The sequence below is a fragment of the Motacilla alba genome, chromosome 2, assembly GCF_015832195.1.
Source record: "Motacilla alba alba isolate MOTALB_02 chromosome 2, Motacilla_alba_V1.0_pri, whole genome shotgun sequence".
Taxonomy (NCBI): Eukaryota; Metazoa; Chordata; class Aves; order Passeriformes; family Motacillidae; genus Motacilla; species Motacilla alba.
Genome location: NC_052017.1, coordinates 86,493,557 through 86,512,860, shown reverse-complemented (window position 1 = coordinate 86,512,860; position 19,304 = coordinate 86,493,557). Strand labels below are relative to the sequence as shown.

Genomic DNA, 19,304 nt, shown 5'->3' with positions numbered 1-19,304 from the left:
ATTTCCATTTGCAGTTGAGAAGCACCTAGCCAATCCATTTTTAAGGAATCGTTAAAGTTTAAAAAAATATAATTTACTTGAAAAGGTAGCTGCTTTTCAGAGGGAAGAGTAAATGGAGCTTCACTTCAAAGCACTACAGCAGACATACAGGTTACCAGTGCCTCCTCTGACACAAGTGCAGATTTTGACTGGCGTTTTCTAATGAGAAAATCTGTCTGTTTTTATCGATGGCAGTGATGAAGATGACCTTCCTCCAGCACTGGCAGCAGCAGCAGCAGCATCAACACCTGTGTCTTCAGCATCTCCCGGGTCGCAGAAAACATGTACACCACAAACATCGGAAGGACAAGCACAGGTTTCGCCCGGTGGCAAGGTAACACACAAAGAGATGAGCTCATGTCACTTGGGAGAGGGTTCAGGAAGGTAGGAGGGAGCTGTGAGTAAAAGGTTTTCCCTAGATGGAATAATTCTACATTTAAAAGCAGTTTTTAATGCAGAGTTGTAGTGATATGTTTAACTTATTGTGTAAGGAAGTATTTAGAGACTGCTCCAAGACCCAGATAAAATCCACAAGTTTTTCCTCATCATTAGTGGGCAGTGGATCAGGATTACTGATGTGGATTTTAAAGGTGCGTAATTTTGTTTTTTATCTTTCCTGAGTAGCCACACCTAATAAATATTGTGTGAAATTTAAAATCCATTTGGCAATCTGTGCTTTAAGGAATTAAAAAAACCCAACAAAAATAACCAACAAAATTACAGAAATTAAATGGTTCTTTATTCCAGCGCTGGGTTTCTTTTTTGCCTTTAGAGTTCCACAGATGCTGGGAGTACATTTGCTTTGGAGCCAGGTGACCTCCTGATGGATTTCACAGAGGCCACACCAATGGTAAATAGTTTTAGTTTGTAACCAGGGAAATGTAGAAGTTTTCAATCATTTGCTAAATGCAATTAAAAAATTTGCAGCTAAAATGAATGGGGTAATATGCAGTGTGTTACAGAGTGCACAGGAATAAAGTAAGTTTTCTTGATATTCAGTGATCCTGAGCCTCTGTCAAACTCAGCTCAGGATTTCTGAAAATCAGTCCACATCAACGAGTGTTATGGCTGATCTTCTGAATGCATTTATTGTTGGATAGCTACTTATTTCTCTCTCCTATCTTTACACATTGCTGCACTGGTTTCACAAGCTTCTTTCTCCCTTTCACACAGATTCCTAATGTAATCATAACTTTGCTTTTGGGAGTTGTCTGAAAAGTCACTTCTTTTTGCCACAGTTTTGTTCAGAGCTTACCTAATAGCCAATCCCAATACATGTACCTGCACTTTCCTGTTTCATTAGCAGAGTTCTCTTCCTCACTTTAGAAAAAATTGCCTAAAATGTGTTGATCATTACCTTATTTTTTTGGAGCTACATGATTTATATTTTTGCTTAAAAGCCAGGGAGAGATGCCAGTCTGAAACCTAAATACCTCTTGACTTCAGTGATCTCAACTCTTTCATCTCAGATTATCAGCAGATTTTTTGCATAATCATAATACGATCCCTAACTTCCTCCAAGTCATCCTGCATTGCAAAAAATTCTAATGCCAGATAGCTCCTATGCTGTCCCAAGGCATTTTTGCTGTCTTCTAGAAACCACAGTTAAAGTGTATAAAAAGCATGACAAGGACAGCATTACATTTTGGGCATAAATGTTTTTGAATTAAGGTAATTCTGTCCTGGGCATTGCTTTCACTACATGGTTAGGTCCTAGTTTACAGTATTGGAAAGGTGCTGTGGGGTTGTGCCTTTTGCTTCCAAGACAGTATTGTAGTTGTCTGTAAATAACTGCTTGTGTCCTGTTAGCACTGGATGAGAGCTGTGGGCATCCACAAGACACAGGCAGACTGAAACCGAAACTACCAGGACGGAGGTTGTAGCAAGATAGGTATCGGTCTCTTCCCAAGTCAGAAGTGAGAGGAAAAGAAACGGCCTTAAATTGTTTATTAGTAATAGTTTGTTCACTGATAAGTTTATAAAGCATTGGCACAGGCTGTCCAGGGAAGCTGTTGAGTTGACAGCCCTGGAAGTATTTAAAAGACTTGTAGATGTTGCCCAGAGGGACATGGTTTAAGGGGGGGACTTGGCAGCACTGGGTTGTGGTTGGACTTGATGATCTGGAGGGCCTTTTCCAACATAAGTGATTCCATGATTCAATCTAAGTTAGATTGTCCTTTTCTATATTAGTAGCACATTTGTGGCTAAATTGTAATTATCTGTTGGAATTTACAAATAGATTTCTTATTCTAAAAAACATACGATGTTTTACTGTGTTAATCAGAATTTAAGAAATTTGCCATGGAGACTTCAGCAACTGACCTGCTCTAGATAAAATAAGTTTGGTTGGTTTTGGTTTTTTCCCATTTAACAGAAGTCAGCAATACATACTTTTTCCTTTTCCAGATTAATATACAGTTTTTTTGCCCTAAATATTTTTTTGCCCTATTTACCAAATCATGCTTTCCCCTTCCCTACCCCACCACCCACTGACATAATTCATCACGCTGTATGTTCATGAACTAACCTTCCATTGACTTTCTTAGTTTTAATATTTTGGAGAGCAGGTACTGCCCAGCATCAATCAACCCTTTTTGTTTTGTTTAACATCTATAAAGGTCAGCTTGTTCTCTACAGAGCAGGTATTGTTTACAGACCTTTCTCTGCAGTTTCACTGACTACAGGCTGCTCTCAGTTGAGGTTTGAATGAAAAGTTTACTCTTTAGGGAGAGAGGCTCCAAGCAATGACAAGCTAAGGGCAAATGTGTAGTTTTGAGACAGTCTGATTATTTAATAGTTCTGTTGAGATAGAATGTGCTGTCTGTTATTTGAGGGTCAAGGTAATGTACAACTTAGCATCGTGTTACTGTTAAGTCTGTGGTCATGTGTTGGTTTTGCATGCTGTGGCCTGGCCCTTGGAAATTTTGTTGTCAATTGGACCCATTTGTTTCACATTCAGTGACAGGTACAGTATCTGAAGGGGTCATTCATGTTGTCTCATTTGGGATATCTGCCTGAGCTGACAGAGATGGAAGTTCAGATTCCTGTGTAGTCAAGGTTTTTCTGCAGAGGATTGTTCAAACAGCTCTCTTGTCTTTGTTGTCTGGACTAGAAAGACAAAGACACCTAAATTGGTCATCCAAAATTAGGTTTTGTAATTTGTTTTGGTCATGATATATGCTGCCAAACTTCCCCTGTTCACTGGAGAGCTGTTCATTTGAAGCAGCTTTAGATATTCTCCCTTCTTTTCTGTAACATTACTGGTAGAGAGTGATTAATAGCCACTGAATGAGGTGCATGATCTTCCTTGTTCAATGTCTAACCATTGATGCTTCCTGATGCTCTTGGGTTTTATCCATGTTTTGCTGCTGTTGCCAGCAAAACAGTGGAAGATACAAAATACAGTGGAATATATGCTGAGAATTACACTTAAAAGTGGAGCTCAGAAAACCAAATTAACTTATAAAAATGTAAGGATTATTGAATGAAGTGAATTAATAGAAATCACCAAGGCTGCAATGCAGGGATGAGAGCAATCAAATTTGTCTATTCAGTCAGCCTGGAGGAGGTATTGTGATATACACAAGAACCAGCTGAGCTCTAATGGTCACTTAGTCATCAATACTTAGACTACCAGTAACAGCAGGGCAATTATGAGGCAGATTGATTTCAGGAAATCATTTTGCAGGAAAAATAATGTACATTTATTAATGCAGATTGCCTAAAAGGAAAGGTATCCTTTTGTGCTCTGCAGTCCTAAACCCCTGTGGTTTATGCACATTTCTATTCATTTTTCAATTAGATTCTACAATTAATTGACTACAACATATTACTTGTTGTCCTTAAAACAATTATAGCATGAGTCTTCATCTTTTTTCATCCCTCTATTGTGATTTTTAGCACCGTATCCTTTTAGGTTGTACGTGAACAAGATTTAATCCATCCTGCTTTTGTGTTCTGGAAAAAGCAAATGGATTTTGAAAAATGCAGCATCATATATGAAGAATTATGTTAACACATTAGGAGCATCCTTAATGAGGTATATTAGAATAAGTTTTGTCAGTGTAGTAGGCTTTTTCTCCTCCTGCACTCCCTCCTTGTGTTTCTAGCTTTTCTGGAACTGGAAATCACTGAGCTTTAAGCTATTCTGTTGCGGCTTATGATTGGTGTGATTTCTGACATGTGTATGAATGTAGAGCTTTTCTTGTTTAGTTACAGAAAGCTCAGTCTTAAGACACTGAATGAATGTAACAGCTGCTACACCACACTGACAGTACCTTCTCGACCAAGAGAGAAATCAGTGTGCACAAACTTCGGTTTGACCTAACGGAGTGGGACAAAAGATATAAAGAGTTCTACATACAACATGGAGCTGTTATTAAACTTAGACTAAGGTTTGTAATGCAAGGTGGATGGGCTAGGACTAAGTCATGATGACATCTAAAGAGGTATCAGAGACCAGTAATTTACAGCTGGCTATGTACTTTCAAATCATAGGTTATCTCATGCTGTATCAAGTGAATAATTTTCTAGAGCTTCACCTGCCATCTATTGGTGGAAAATGGAAAGCAGAAAATTATTTGCCTATTTAAAGCTTGAGATATAACATTTAAAAGGTATAAATTACCAGTATGATAGTTTATGCTTTCAGTGTAATACCAGATATTTTTAATTAGGATGAGTTGGAAACAAGTATGTTTATTTTAGTGATGGCATTGCTAGGGTATGCAGTCCTGTTCATTCAAAGGGATCTCACTTAGTCTGAAAGTGTACAGAATTTAATGCATTATCATCTACTATTTTGGAAATAAAGTGAAGGTAACCAGGTCAAAAGTGCGTCAGCTCAGGGGGAAAATGGGAGAAGTTTTTGTATCTTGATGGAGGTGATAAAACATCCCTGTAAACTCTCAGTAGATAGTAGATAGTGAGCAAGAGGTAGTGAATAGAGAAACATAAGTAATGTATTTTTTCATTCTACTTCCCTTTAATGTTTGTTTTATTAATAAAGAAGAGTTAATTTAATTTTTAGTTGCAAAATTTTTATGGAAATTTTGCAAGGTTGCGATAAGCCAAATAACAGAGTGGGAAGTGAGTTCAGTACTTCTTACCTTAATTTGAAAGAACTTTTCACTTTCTGTGCAAAGCAATTTTTCAGTGGTGGACAGGCAGACATATCAAACTCTAATACCTCCATAACCAGTCCTTTTGGCATTGAATTCTAAACAAGAGTGAGTATAATGTAATTCAAGACTGATATTTGATAAGAACATTAGCATGTATCTACTATCTAACTGACTGAAAGTATAGATCAAGTATCTCTGCATGCACCCAAGATCTTTGAAGCAGCTCAGTCAGGGACAAATTTATGAATGCTTTACTTACAGTGAACTACATACTGAAGAAAAAATAGGACTCTTGAAGACTGGGTGATATATTTCAGAATTAGAACCTTTCTACTTTTACATCTTCATCACAAAAACAACAAAAAGTTTCTTAGTGTAAAATGAATTGGATGCAATAAGTATGCAATGGATTCAAAGGGGAATATTAAAAATGCTATTTCCCAACCCAGCTTCTCAATTAACAGTATTTGCACACTCAAATTTATATGCAATGGCCAATTATGAGCAAAAGAATTTGCAAAAAAAACCAGTTTGTCTGTTACACATAGAAATAAAAAATAAAAGCATCAAGCAGGATGTCAAATGCACATTTATTCCCTGTTTCAAGTTCATGCCCTTTAACTCCATATTAAACTAAGATAAAGCAAAGAACAGCAATTGCTAAAGCAAACATCAGTACAAAAAATTTACAGCAACAGGCAATAAATCAAGTTCCATGTGAACTCAAGGAATACTCTAAATTTACTCATATTGCAAAGGACCATTCTTTTCTGCTGCAAGAAAAGGGCACCAGCTGGATGAGAACATATTGCAAAGAGGTGCACTGTAAGGCTCAGTCAAACAGAGCAAGACACATTTGACTGGGGATTTGCAGAAAGTGCTCGGGGCCCATCAAGCATAAGGCTCCTGGGAGCACACAGCTCGAATCAAGCAGATGCAGGTTACCTGAGCATCATTTAGGTTATATAAGGCATGTCAGTAACTAGGGATGGGACTTAGAACGTTTTAAAACAATCATAGTCTTTGGGCAACCAGATAAATGGGTGAATACATAAAGAATTATAAATAGGACTTGTGACTAATATGTAGCTCTGCAAAGTACAGGCCTTTATTGGTGGATGACAGTTTCATAAGCAGTCTGTTGAATTACTAGCATGCAAGATAAGGGAGTGTCAGGCTCAGAGACAGCCCCTTGAATCTTAGTTTAAAATTCACTAAATTACCTAAAACTCTTTGACTGCTATTTAGGGATTTGCTATTTACAGATTTTCTTCCATTCATCCATTATAGAAATAGTCAATGAAGAAACAAGAAAGAATTCTAAAGGATGAACTCTAAACTTCTACATTTACTTTTTATTTTTCCTCTCTTGTAAGTGATTTAAATTCATTAGCTCAATATATTTTTCCCTGTTATCTGTATACTGAGCAGAACAACTTGGTGCACTCTGTAGATTTATGACAGATGATTCAACACTTTTATATTTCTTCAACTAATTGGAAGTGAATTCTCAAAAAAATAAAAAGATCCACAAAGTGAAATCCATTGCTGACTTTGTACCTGTGGACCCCATGATAAATTAGATATGACGTGTATATGAGCAAGAAAAGCTTCCAAAAATAGGGAATGGTGTTAAACAGAAAAAAAAGTTGAGGCATGTATCATATAATTCAGTGCTTTTAAATAATCAATGGGCCACTGGCTAACATTTTATAAATTTTGAGATGAAGGTAAGGTGCAATGTCAGAAGATAGTTTGGATCAAGAGAGCAGAATCTTTCCCCTGGAGGGGTAATAAATTCTGCCACGCACAATTATTTTTTGTCGCCTATGCACCTGTGGTCAGAGAAGTTATAAAATGTGCAAATGCCTATCAGTAAATCTGGTTTCTGCCAGATCGTGCAAGCAGAGCTGGTCCTGGAACTTAAGACCTTGGCTGGACTTCATAGCAGGCCTGAGCAGATGGGATCTCATTTGAGAAGATATTTACACCAGACTGGAGGATCCTGTAGAACCTGTGTGCCTGCAGAGATAGAAAATGCACTGTAGCTAATGACTGAGATTGTCGCACAGTGGTGGGATGTTTGCTGCATGATGGGTGGCTCAATGGCCATTTCCAGACTTGCTTGTGAAGCTGGAGGACTGAGGTTGTGGTGTCACAGCTGCACATGTAGATGGGTGCTGGATGGTTTAATCTGCTCCAGCTTCCTTAGTGGGGCTGAACACTAACCCTAAAACCAAAATTACTTAGCTTTAGGTCAAATAATTTATGAAACCCTGGGGTTTCACAGATGGCTCTCCTGAGGACTGTAGAAGTTATAAAGTACATTTGCAAGCAGTGTCGTTTCTGGAGCAATACTCCAAAAGCAAGTACTGTGGTTGTAGAAATTACTTTTAAGTTTGATCAATTTATGGGAAGGGTTATAGGATGTGCTTGACTGCAGTAATGGTGACCTGAGGCCAACTGACAGGCAAGGTCCCAGGGAGTCTGCTCCCTGATGATGTAGAGTATCTGCCAAACACCACAGACAGGGCAGTCCAAGACTATCTGTGTGCTTCTCTTTTTGTGCAATTAGTGCACTAATAATTTTTAGTCCTTTTAGAACTTTTCTCAGTACCCCTGAAGTGATATAGATTGCCACCACTTCAGCAGTGTTTAGGAAGGTCAAAAAACTTGAGGGTCATGAACATTATTGAGGCTTAAAAAAAAAAAAAAAAAAAGAAAAAAAAAAGAAAGAAAAATAAGAAGAAAACTACCTGAAATCCCTTTCTCCTGCCTCCTCAGAAAAAAAAAAAAAAGGATCATTCCATGCCAGTAGCAGCTTTCACTTTTGCTTGAAATCAACATCAGAGTAAGTGAAAGGAATCAAGTAAATGCAAGCAAACAGATTTTAAACCAGCTGGCAGCTACCTCCTACAGCAAGCAGAGAAGGCAAATCTTTAGCAAAGCTCTTATAACCTGTGAATTGTTGTAAATCAGATCTGATATGTTCAATCATACTTTTGCTCAGTGTCTTTTGTATTTAAGATTATTGCTTTTACTTTTCAAGCAAATATGTTCCATGTTCTGAGCAGCAGTAAGCAAGTGTAACATCTGCCTAAGAAGAATAAAAGGGAACAATACATAGACAGTGCTTCCCAGACATAGACTATAAAGCATCATCTTTTTGTACTGAGTCTCCTCTTCCACTCTACAATAATTTATGTGATACAGGACTGCTCAGCTTCTGTGCAAAGACTGAAACCAGGTATATCTTTTTACATTTGTTCTTGATGAGACAAGTACACTGATGATGCTATTATGTCACGAAGACTTTTGATAAAAGGCATATTGATCACCTTTCTTTTGACCTGAGAAGTACATTATTCCTTTTGTCTCAGCAGCTGCAAAGTTCCTAATTTCTCTTCCTCACTGTGGTGAGTGACAATTGCATTTAGACTTCAGTGAGTAACTATTGTGTGTTTGTTTTCTTTCCAGCCATCTAATGAATTGATATATGTGTAATTCTAATTCACATTTTTCCAGTGTGATAACAAGTGTGATACTAACAACTTGGCTGTTCTGTGAAATTTCAATTGAATTTCTCCAGGCTTCAGCAGAAAATGGAAACATCTGCTTTCTGAACTGTTTTTTGACTGGCTGAGTGACTCAACTTGTAAAACCAGAAAAAGATCAAGTAAACTTTCTTTTTATTTGCCACACAATTGAATAATCAGAACTGATGGGAAATATTTTTTTCTTCTTTGGTTAAAGAAAAATCTGGTTGTCTACATTTTCCTTTCAGAAGCCTGTATTGGAAAATATCATGAGGGAGTAGTGAGAGAGTGGTGAGAAGGTTAGATAGAAAGATTAGGCCAAATTGAAATTAAATAGTGGTTCATTTTCAAGTGATGTTGGGTTAATAATTTCAATGAACTCACATTTCTAACCAAAATGTCATTTCTGAATTAGACACTAAAAATCGCACTGACATTGAAGCCTTTTAATTTTTTAATTTTTTTTAATGTAGAGAAAATTGAATCAGCAACATTTCTTTTGTAACACATTCAGTTTGAATAAATAGGAATTTTCTGATGAGAATTCCTAAGCAATAGCAGTCCTTTTTGGTGAACCACAAGTAGTACCTAAGTGACCAGGTATTTTCTCTTCTGGCCTATTCTGCTTTTTGCTGTTATTCACAACAGTGGGTAAATTCTCTACTGAAGCATAATATATATTTAATTTTCTGTAGTCGGTCTACTAGCAAGCAAAACCAAAACAGAAATACAATCATTGACTTGTGAAATTTACATCCAGACACATCTTTTTGCTATGACTTTATACAAAGCCTTGTACAAATCTTATTACTCAGAAGAATTGTAATAGTAGAATAACCAGTAAGTCAAATGGACAAAATTGAAGTTTTCATAAACCTCAGCACATCTATGGTAATTCCACAGTTCTGTGCCTTGTCCCAGACATTGTATATGATAGAAGAATATTGGGATTTAATTGTGGGAGAAAGAAAACAGGAGTTCCCTAATTCTAACTTATTAGCTATGGTAACTGGATTGCAAACCGATGACCTCAGTATGAAGAGTTCCCTTCTATTCATATCCCTCATATGACTCTTTGAAAAAAAAAAAAAAAAAAAGCTAAACTGTTTTGAGCTGAGGAAGAAAAATTCTACAGAGTTAGATATTCTGTACAACCATTTTAAGCCGGATTAATAGAAAGCAGTTCTTGCATACTTCTCAGAATTATTCTTTGGAACTTGTCCACAAAACAATCACTATGAAAGAACTATGGATTTATGGTTTGCTTTATGATATGACATTCTTCTCATTTTGAGCAAACCAAGACCAAATGCTCCTACTTTCTAGGACATGCAGCTGGTGAGGTCAGGAAACCTCTATAAAACTGATTTAGTAAGTTAATATCATTTATTGGTCCTTTGTCAAAAGGTTGACTAGAATCTTGCAAGTGCTCCAGTGCTGTAGAATGTCATCTGGCGTCTTCTGACAAAGTACCAGGTATTGCCAGGATGGATTGTGATGAAGAGGCTGGCCCTGCCATCTGGCATACACACCCAGCCATGTGCACACGCTCTGCTGAGAGCTCTGTTGGCAGTGCTGGAGATGGGAAGTCATGTGCCAAGCACAGTGGGCCTCTGACCACCTGAATTTGTGCACAATTTGGCACTCATTTCATGCTGCATCCAAGTTGAGCAAACTGTCAAAATTTATAACCATGAAGCTCAAGTGCTCACATACAGATAGAATCCACGTGTTTGCATCAGGGGCTGAGCTGCCCAGACTTCAGACAAGGCTTGTTCTCTTCAAAATATCTGTGGTCAGGAGAGCCCATGTTTGTGTGTGCCTCTAAAGCAATTTTGCCCTTCAGATCTCTCCTGTCTTGCTGCTACTGGTTTGGAGAAAGGGTTGAAGAAACTGTGCTTTCTCTTTTCTTCCTTATCAAGAGCAGGGGTGGTGAGGCAGTATGGATAAAGGCTTTTCTGTACATCTGTAGTGTGGTTCAAGTTGGGCATATTCCTGCACCAGGGACAGTTAGTTCCTAAGCTCATAGAGAGCACACTCAAAAAGTGCCAGGCATAGGATTGCAAAAGAAACCCCAAAACCAAACCAAAAACCAAAACCCAACAACAAATCAGAACAACACCTTGGTCTTACCCTCCGCCAAGAAAAGAGAGTATCCTGGGTCTTAGCCTGCAGCTATCCCAAGGCTCTTGGGAAGAAATTTAAAAGTAAACACTGTAAGCCCCCTCATCATTTCCAAGTTATGAAGTTGACTGGACCAGTTTTTGCTCCTCTTACATTTTAGAAGACTTCAGAGTTTTTCTGAACTGAAAGAGAAAACTATAATCTTCCCAGGGACCACAACATCAGCACAGGTTGACAGACAACGGTGTTTTCACCTCCTCCATCACCACATGGAGGCAGTGGTGTTGGAAACATTCCTCACAGATAATCTTTAGCCCCAGTTTGGGGGCTGTGAGCTCCTGTTGCAATGGGCAGGAAGTTGGTGACTGGGGACCAGGATCTGCCTGTGACATTTTATTCATAGTGAATTTCTTCCCTTGAAGAGGTGCCACAAGCAGATCTCTGGGGAGAGGACTGTCATTGTTTGGCCTCTCTCTGATTTTACTTTTCCTGCTCTCTGCAACATTATAATGCTCTTCAGTTGCCTTCACAGAGATGTCTTTAATAATGGGTCCTCTCAATCCTTTGCTCGATAAACAAAATATGGGGAAGCAGAGCTGTGCTTAAATGAGAACAGCCTTCTGGCATTGAAACTGCTGTCATTCCTGGGCCAAGCAGAAGAGTTCTGTACTTGTGCTCTTGGTCCAAAGGAGATATTTCTTTTGTAATTAAGGATGGGCAAGAGTGAGTTATGTGCTAGTAGCCCTAATTGATTTGGATTATCCCTTGCCTGGGACTAATCTCTTTAGCCATGGGACATACCCGAATGCAGTGTCTCAGACTGGAAGACTGGCTTTTAGGGTAATATTCCACAGACACAGAGACATCTGATGTGTTTCATGGCACTGAACAGGCATAGTATTACAATGCAGGTGTTTGAATCTGTATATGCCTAATGACCTCTTGTGTTTGAACACAACTAAATTTTACTTGCAGTCAAGACAGAATCTTTGTGTTTATTTAATTCTTGATGGCTGGCAATATGAATGATTCATAGTCAAGGGAATGAGGTTATGAATAAATCAGTTTTTATTTATAAAATTTATCACAAAACATTTACTAGATATGGGATCGAATTTATTCATGCATGAATCTTAAACCAAGCAACACATTGCTTCTTATAGACTTTCAGTTTCTACTCCAGCTGGTCTTCTTGATAGGATCAAATAGTTTTGTATCCACTGTATTTAAAGAAGAATGCTCTGCTTCTTTGATGCATGTTGGAAAAGGTGACATATTATGATGGGAAATTATTATTGTCTTATAGAAGCTTAATTCAGAGTAGACGTTTAGAGTAGTGAGGCAGTTGCAGCACAGCACAGCAGTCAGCACTCTTATGTGTACTTGAGACCATAAATTGTGAGAGGTCACCAAAATTTGTAGGCATGTGCACAGATTAAAGCTGCAGTAGTCCCTGGGACTGGTCACATGCTGAAGTTGAAAATACACTGTGTTCTTCTATATAGATTTATAAATAGTGCACCAGTTTGTAATTTTAACACTTTTCCTGCAGCTCCACTGACTTTAATCTACCCGTGCTATTCTTTTCCTTTATAATAATGAACTGTATAAACTCCTGGGGATTTTATCAGAGCTCAATAGCCCAGAAAAATAGGACAGAAAATTGGTGCAGAGTATTTCTTACTATCCTGACATTCAAGGAGACTGTGATGGGTTGAGTTTCTAGATGCTTAAGGACTTTCAGCCAGCTTTTTCTCTTACACAAGCAGAGATTGATTACACTACAGAGACAAACTGTTTGTTTCTGTTGGACTAAGGTCAAGCAGTACTCTGTTTGTGCCAATGTGTCATAACTTTTCAAGACAGGAATGTGATCCTGAGGGTTCTGAAAAAGGGCAGGTGTGTTACATGGTTATTAATCAGCCTTTGGGAATGTTCCTGGGTTCGAAGTCTCCGTGTTAATAAGTCTTGGTGAACTAACAGTGTTGGGTGATGAGCCATCAGTGTCTATACTTAGAAATAATCAGGTGTGATAAGGGGTGAGTTTTTGCATCTGGTACAAAATACAGCCTGCTTGCTGGCAGTGAAATTGGGAAGTCTTACCTGGGGCACTCTCAACTGGCAGGAATCACAACACTCATTTCCTCCTCTTCACGTTATCCATCTTTAGTGACTTTCTTCTGTGAAAACAGCCTCCATCTGCAGAGATGCCTCTTGATTTGTTAGCTGTGCACGCGATATAGGCACCCGCCACTGGATCACCGTTGATTTCATTGGTAAAAGCCAAGGGACAAAGAAGGTAACTTTGCATTAGCTGTCCCAGAAATGCAACTAATGCAGGAACTGTTGGAGAGCAACCATAAACAGTGGGTACCTACTACTTTGTTTGTTTTATTTCTGTGTTTTAAACAAAGACAAAGCAAACCTTTAGTCTGCATTTTAGCCAACACACCAAGACTGTGACATCATTTTGCCTTGCCACGTTTTCCTCAGGGGATGGTGACTGGGCTGCCAGCCCATTCTGTGGTTATGTTCTGCTTAAGCTTGCTCGCCTTCACAGCACCAGTGAAAGAGTACTGAAAACTGTGAAGACTGTGAGAGCATGGACACCTTTTGTCACATCTGAATTGTTCTTATTCTGTATTCTTTTGAAGAATGTCTTTTCAAAAATATTGACAAGGCAAAGTTATGTCTTAAAAATTATCCAGGACATGCATTTTCTTCCAATGTGCTGTAGAGATGCTGGACTGATTTAATAACACTATTACTGTTGTCCCTCATGCTCTCCCAATACCTCTGAAATCCCTTTGCTAGCAACCCATAATTACAGTCCTTAGAGTGAAAATCTAGAATACTTGATCCCTAAAGGTAGCATAAAAAAATATTAGCACTAACAAAATTTGTAGGGCTGTCCTTGTAAATTGTAACAGAAGCTGACATGAGGATTCAGGATTATATCCAGGGCATCTTAACTACTGTGATTGAGGTAGACCCGCTTGCAAATAGTTTATAGTTTATACTGCAGCCACAAACTATTATGCAAGAAGTATCTGTGAAAAGCTATAACTGCAGCAATTCCCAGCTTTAGCAGAGACAGAACCTTTTACATCTTCTACTCCCATGAACTGCCTTGACACCCGTTTGTGAGACAGAAGTCACTGGACCACAGTTGAGGAGCCATGTAACCACATCCTGACAATGCCTCTGTGTTAGGAAGGAATGCACAAAGTCCCTCTAGGAGGGAGAAAAATACCTGATGAAGAGGAAAATACAAGCAGCTGCAGAGACATCAAGAAGCTGGTGCATGCTGCCAGGTCATGTTCCAGGACAGGTGGACTCAGCCTGCAGCAAGGTCCAAAGAAGGGCTGGTGTACATCAGTGAGCAGAGGAATGGCAAACCATTTCAGGGGACCCCAAGAGAACTTGTCTCATCGAAGATACTGTGGGATGAACACGGAGCTTTCAAAGTGAAGCTTTTTCAGTTTACCAGAAGGAATTGAGCGGTTCCTGTGGGAGTGGGGACTCTGTACTGCAGTACAGTGGTCCTGTGGAAGCTCACACCAAATCAGAAGAGTCAAAGACTTGAATGCACTTATGTGGTTCTTAGGAATCAAAGAGTATTCTTGGAAGTATTTCCTTGATCTTCAGATTCCCCTAGTTTTTTGCAAGATGTGTAAGGGAGACCCAAATACCAGATGGAATTATGAGGGAGATTTTCCAGTGTTGTCTCCTCAGAGAGAGTGACAGGGCAGGGAGGTTGTGAACATGTAGCTTCTTCCTCCCTGGCTTAGTGGCTTGAACAGAAACCCATCCTCTTAAGAAACTTCTCATTTGGTGCCTCAGGGTGTTTTCAATAGTACATTTCTGCAGAAGTGCCCTCTTTAATGAGTGTGAACAAAATCTGTCTGCTGACACCGACACCTGGATATCAACTCAAAAACTAGAAAAAATCCTCCATGCCATGAAAAGAAGGTGGCCTGTGATGCAGTGTGTGTGGGATTTGCACCAAATACGGTTCATCAGGGCATTAAGTTCACACAGCTTTTTCCAAGAATAATTAGTCAACAGTATTGCTAATTTATGTTTCTGTCCTGTTGCAAGTTTGCTGTACCATTTTGGTCTGATTTTCACCCTGTGCATCCTTGCAGTGATTATGCCCATCTGTCATGCTGGTTATGTTGCCACATGAGAAGGACATGAACTGAGTTTGACGTAATCTGAGTGTTTGATCATTTGAGCCTGAAACTCCTCCCACTCAAAAGAATTTGTCTGTCCCTGTAGATATTGCATGGTAAAAAGTACCAGAAACTCTTTGGGTTTTTACATTTTCTGCCTCAGTATCTATTTCAGCCACTGAAATGGTATGACAGCAGACAAGGAGCTTTACTGAAAATTGCAGAGCCTGGAATCTTTACACTGGTTTTGGAAACCAAGCCTAATGGTTAACTGGTATTTTTTAAGTCATGTCACATGTCAGGACAGAGAAATGCTAATGCAATATCCTCCAGACATCTCAGCTGATGTCCCTTTCTAACTTGATGAGTAGAAACAAGTCTCTGTGCTGTATAGATATGATGGTATTCAACATAATGTGTATTTTGAAATAAAGCACAACAGAATATTCCTCTGGCTCTATGTGTATCCTGAGGGCCTTATTTATGACACTGCTTCAGGTGTTAGCAGCTCTGCCTCTTCTTGCTGCAATGCATGGGAATCCAGTGAAGTGTTTGGCCTAAAGTCTGTCTTCCATCAGGTCAGTGTATATATAAAGTGACAGTGCAAACCCACTGAGATCACACATCTTCACCATAATGTTACAAATGCCTCCGGTCAAGGTGCAGGGGATGGCAGTGAAGCAGCGTCAACAGCAGAAAATGTTACCAGACCTTTGTGGAAGGATAATTGTACCAGGGCAGTGATATTCCAAAGACAAGGGAACATATCCAAATTAAGCCCACGTCTACCAAAAGTAGCATTTTTTTGCCAAAGCAAGGACATTTGTAATATTCCCTTCTGATAGAAATACCAAACCAGCTGATTTTATATCAATTAATTCAACAAAAGTACTCTTTCTTTGTCTCCTTCCACTTCCATTTGTTTATATGAGAAAGTTAGTTACTTTTTTTTTTCTCCTAACTCATCTAAAAGTTTTTCAGGAATGTGCAATTGTTTTTACTGAGATTTTAAATTCCATCCAGAAGAACTCTTTGCGCAAATGCAAAGAAAAGAGGAAGATTCTTGTCCTTTTTCTTCCTTCATGCTTCTTCATTCTCCCTTGCTATATAAATGTCAAGGAAAATCAGTGTGTTAATTCTTTCTGGCTGTGACAAAGATTCCTCCAAAATATTGGAGGAATCCACTCCAATGGACAGCAATAATGCAATAAGAATCTTTGTGTACTAGCAGAAAATAAAGAGGAATAAATTTTTGCGCTTTTTTCCCACGAAAATCAATGTGACTATTACATCTGACTGGCTTTCAGATTTTTCACCTTAAAGATTACTCAGCCATGGGACTTCTCTTGAGACTGTGCCAATCCTTTATTCCTTTATTATTCTTTTCTTCTTCTTCTTCTTTTTTCTTTTTTTTTTGAGAGTCAACTGTTCTTTTTAGCTTAGTAAATTCTCAACTTGCCAAGCTAAATATTCCAGACAAGGAGCTACTTGTCCAAAGTAGTTCTTCTGTGGTAATGCACCCTGACCTTTCAAGCAAGGGGCATTTCAGGTTATGAAACAAGCCCGCAGCATGAGAGATGCTGCTGGAATGTCAGTCTTCTTCACTCCCCTTTCAAGCCATGCCCCTGTGACCTGACAGTTACTCATGGGGCCTGCCTTAAAGGTTGTTTTATGGCTCTGAGTTTGGCTGCAAGACTCTTGGCACTCCTGCAGAGAGAGCAAGTGTGCTTGAAATCAAATTTCATATATAAAAGTCTGCCTGTGCTGTTAAGGAGAGCACAGCTCTAACCTCTTGTTGCTCATGCTATATCTGTAGCCCCTGTGACACCAGTTCATCCCTTTTGCTCTCATGGAAGAGCCTGACTGTACCAGAAAATGCCCATCTGAGTAACGTGGGAGAGATTGCTGCTCCATCTGCCATGACAGGAATTGTGCCCAGCTGTAGACTTTAAAGATGTTACCTGTTTTGTTTCATACCAAAGCAGACAGCAAACCTCACTCTGGTCTATAGGCAGTCCATGCAGTGACAGCTACTGTGTTTTACTTCTCTGAGCAGCTAGAGTTCAGCTTCATGAGATCAACCTGCCCATGGAACTGCCAACTTCCTCTTCCCTCTTCCTTTTCCCTTAGTGTGTGCCATCCCAGGTAGCTGAACTGGGAAGCCTGGCAGCCTCCCAAGCCTGGCAGCTGCTGAGAGTCTCCAGATGCTGAAGGAACTGCAGCTTTGAAGTAGGTGGTAGAGTTGGCTCTGCCCTTCTTCTGTTCTCAGTTCCCAGGTGGCATCTTTCAACTGATGCTGCCCTGACAGGAGATGAAAGCACCCTGGGAAAGTTGAGTCTGCTTCTTCCATGTGAGTTAGGAGATATTTAAAGGTATGGTATGTCTTCCTCCTAGGATTTTCTCCTTCCTTCCTCTGTGTGGGGAAAGCATAACATTTAGGTTCTGGTCAGGGAGTTGTTTTGCTTTCTGAGCTACTCTTGAGATTTTTGACTTCATGCAATAAACTCAACTCCAATGCAAGAGTAAGGAAGAGACTCACCTATTATCGTGCTTCCTTGTGTGGGGGGGTGGGAATCACAGGGTTTTCTTCCCCCTTCCAGGTCCTGGCAACTGCTACTGCTGGCCATGGTGAACATGCAGGACAGTTAGGTCAAAGTAGGCAAAGTATATTCCCGGCTGAAGAGACCTTTCAAATTTCCGAATCAGGTTTCACATAAACCAATTTTCAAAGTGATGCTTTCCACACTAATGTCTCCCCATCCTGCATATCCTCTGTCTAAACAATATTCTTGAATATATTTTTTTCTGCTATTGTATGGATTAGGATATTTTACCAACTTCCTACTCAGAAGAGCCAAGCCATTAATAGATAAGAACTTCTTACCAGTGTTGAAGAGGCAACAACAGTGTTGTCTCTCTGCCTTGCCTATGGATGCTGCCAGCAATAATTTAATCAAGGCCTGAGCCAAACCAATAAACTCTGATGTGCCTTTTGAGTAACAGTGGCCTGTTCTCAGAGGCAAAAAAATATGGGAGGAAGAGTAAATATTAAAGTCTAAGCGGTATGGTTTGTTTGTCACTCTTAAATTGAACACAGGTATGGGTTTTTTCTCCTCTGTTCCCTAATTTCTCTTTCCACTTTGTTTAAAAGGCCAGAAATCAAGGGGTTTGTAATCCAGTGAGCCTTTCATTTGTCAACATTGTCCTATTCTCAAGACTAAAACAGCACAGCTCCCTGAGAGAGGGACTCACACTGATAACTTATCCAGACTAACCATTTCTTGCCCTGTTTTGATGCATAGGCTGGCCTCACACACATCCACAGATTGCTGGTTTTGCAAGAGGATATTCTGCATGGCTGTGGGTCACAGCATGTGATCAGGCTGACTCCTGTTATGTGCCTCTGCTCCCAAATCTCAGTGGAGTCTCCAGTATTCTGCATAATTTTTCTTTCCTGCATTCAGTAACTGTGCTTCGTTTCTGTAATGAGACTAACTGGCAAAGTTGGAGAGATTTAGCTGTGGGATATCAAACTCATACCACACACAAGCAACCAGCTTCCCATCCCTGTTTGTCTTTGGCTCAAAGATTTTATTTGTAACTGAGTACACTTGTACTTTGTACTGTAACATCATATTGTAAACTTTTCATAACCTGAGAATGTCAGCCTGGGCTCATGGGTATTTGCTGTCTCTCAAAAGAGTGAGATATGCTACAGCTGTCCAGATTTGGCTCTGGGTATAATGTAAAATAACAAACTTGTAGGGAGCTATTGTGTTGGTCTAATGAGTTAGGTTCAATCAGTAATACAGCAGACATACACACACTTTGCTAACAGACATGAATATAGGACTGTAATAGGACTGTGAAACTTCCTTTAATAAGTTTGCATAGAAAATTGTGATTTGAAATAATTTCTCCTTCACAGAGTTGTTAGCTCATTTATGCCTGTGTAATTGATTTACAAACACCTTTACTCTGTTAAAAAGTCATTTACATGCTTGACGGTATCTTTGCTATCCATATGCCTCATGTGTAAGAAGCCTGACAATTAATGCTAAGCTTAATTCCACATGTTTGCAGAAGGAAGCCCACAGATAGCTGTTAATTTCCCTTGGTACCTTTATAAGCCAACATATTTCTGCTATTTTATTTGCAAAATAAACACTGTACATTTACTTAATTATATTTGATGTCATAATTCCAGGTTTTTCTTTGGCCTACAGGGGCTCAGGGCCCTCAAGGTAGCTTTCCTCATTATTAGACTACAGTTGTATAGCTGTAGTTAGTAAATTATGATTGAAGAC

The 19,304-nt window shown here is 39.3% G+C and overlaps 1 protein-coding gene across 3 annotated transcripts in view; it reads left to right on the top strand.

Moving 5' to 3' along the window:
* EPB41L4B (erythrocyte membrane protein band 4.1 like 4B) overlaps positions 1 to 19,304 on the top strand; it is a 168,554-nt gene that overhangs the window by 137,762 nt on the left and 11,488 nt on the right. For all 3 annotated transcript variants that reach the window (XM_038163979.1, XM_038163991.1, XM_038163969.1), the window contains exons 21-22: positions 235 to 373; positions 812 to 889. In XM_038163979.1, coding sequence (XP_038019907.1) covers positions 235 to 373; positions 812 to 889 — 217 coding nt within the window. The remainder of the gene's footprint in view (positions 1 to 234; positions 374 to 811; positions 890 to 19,304) is intronic.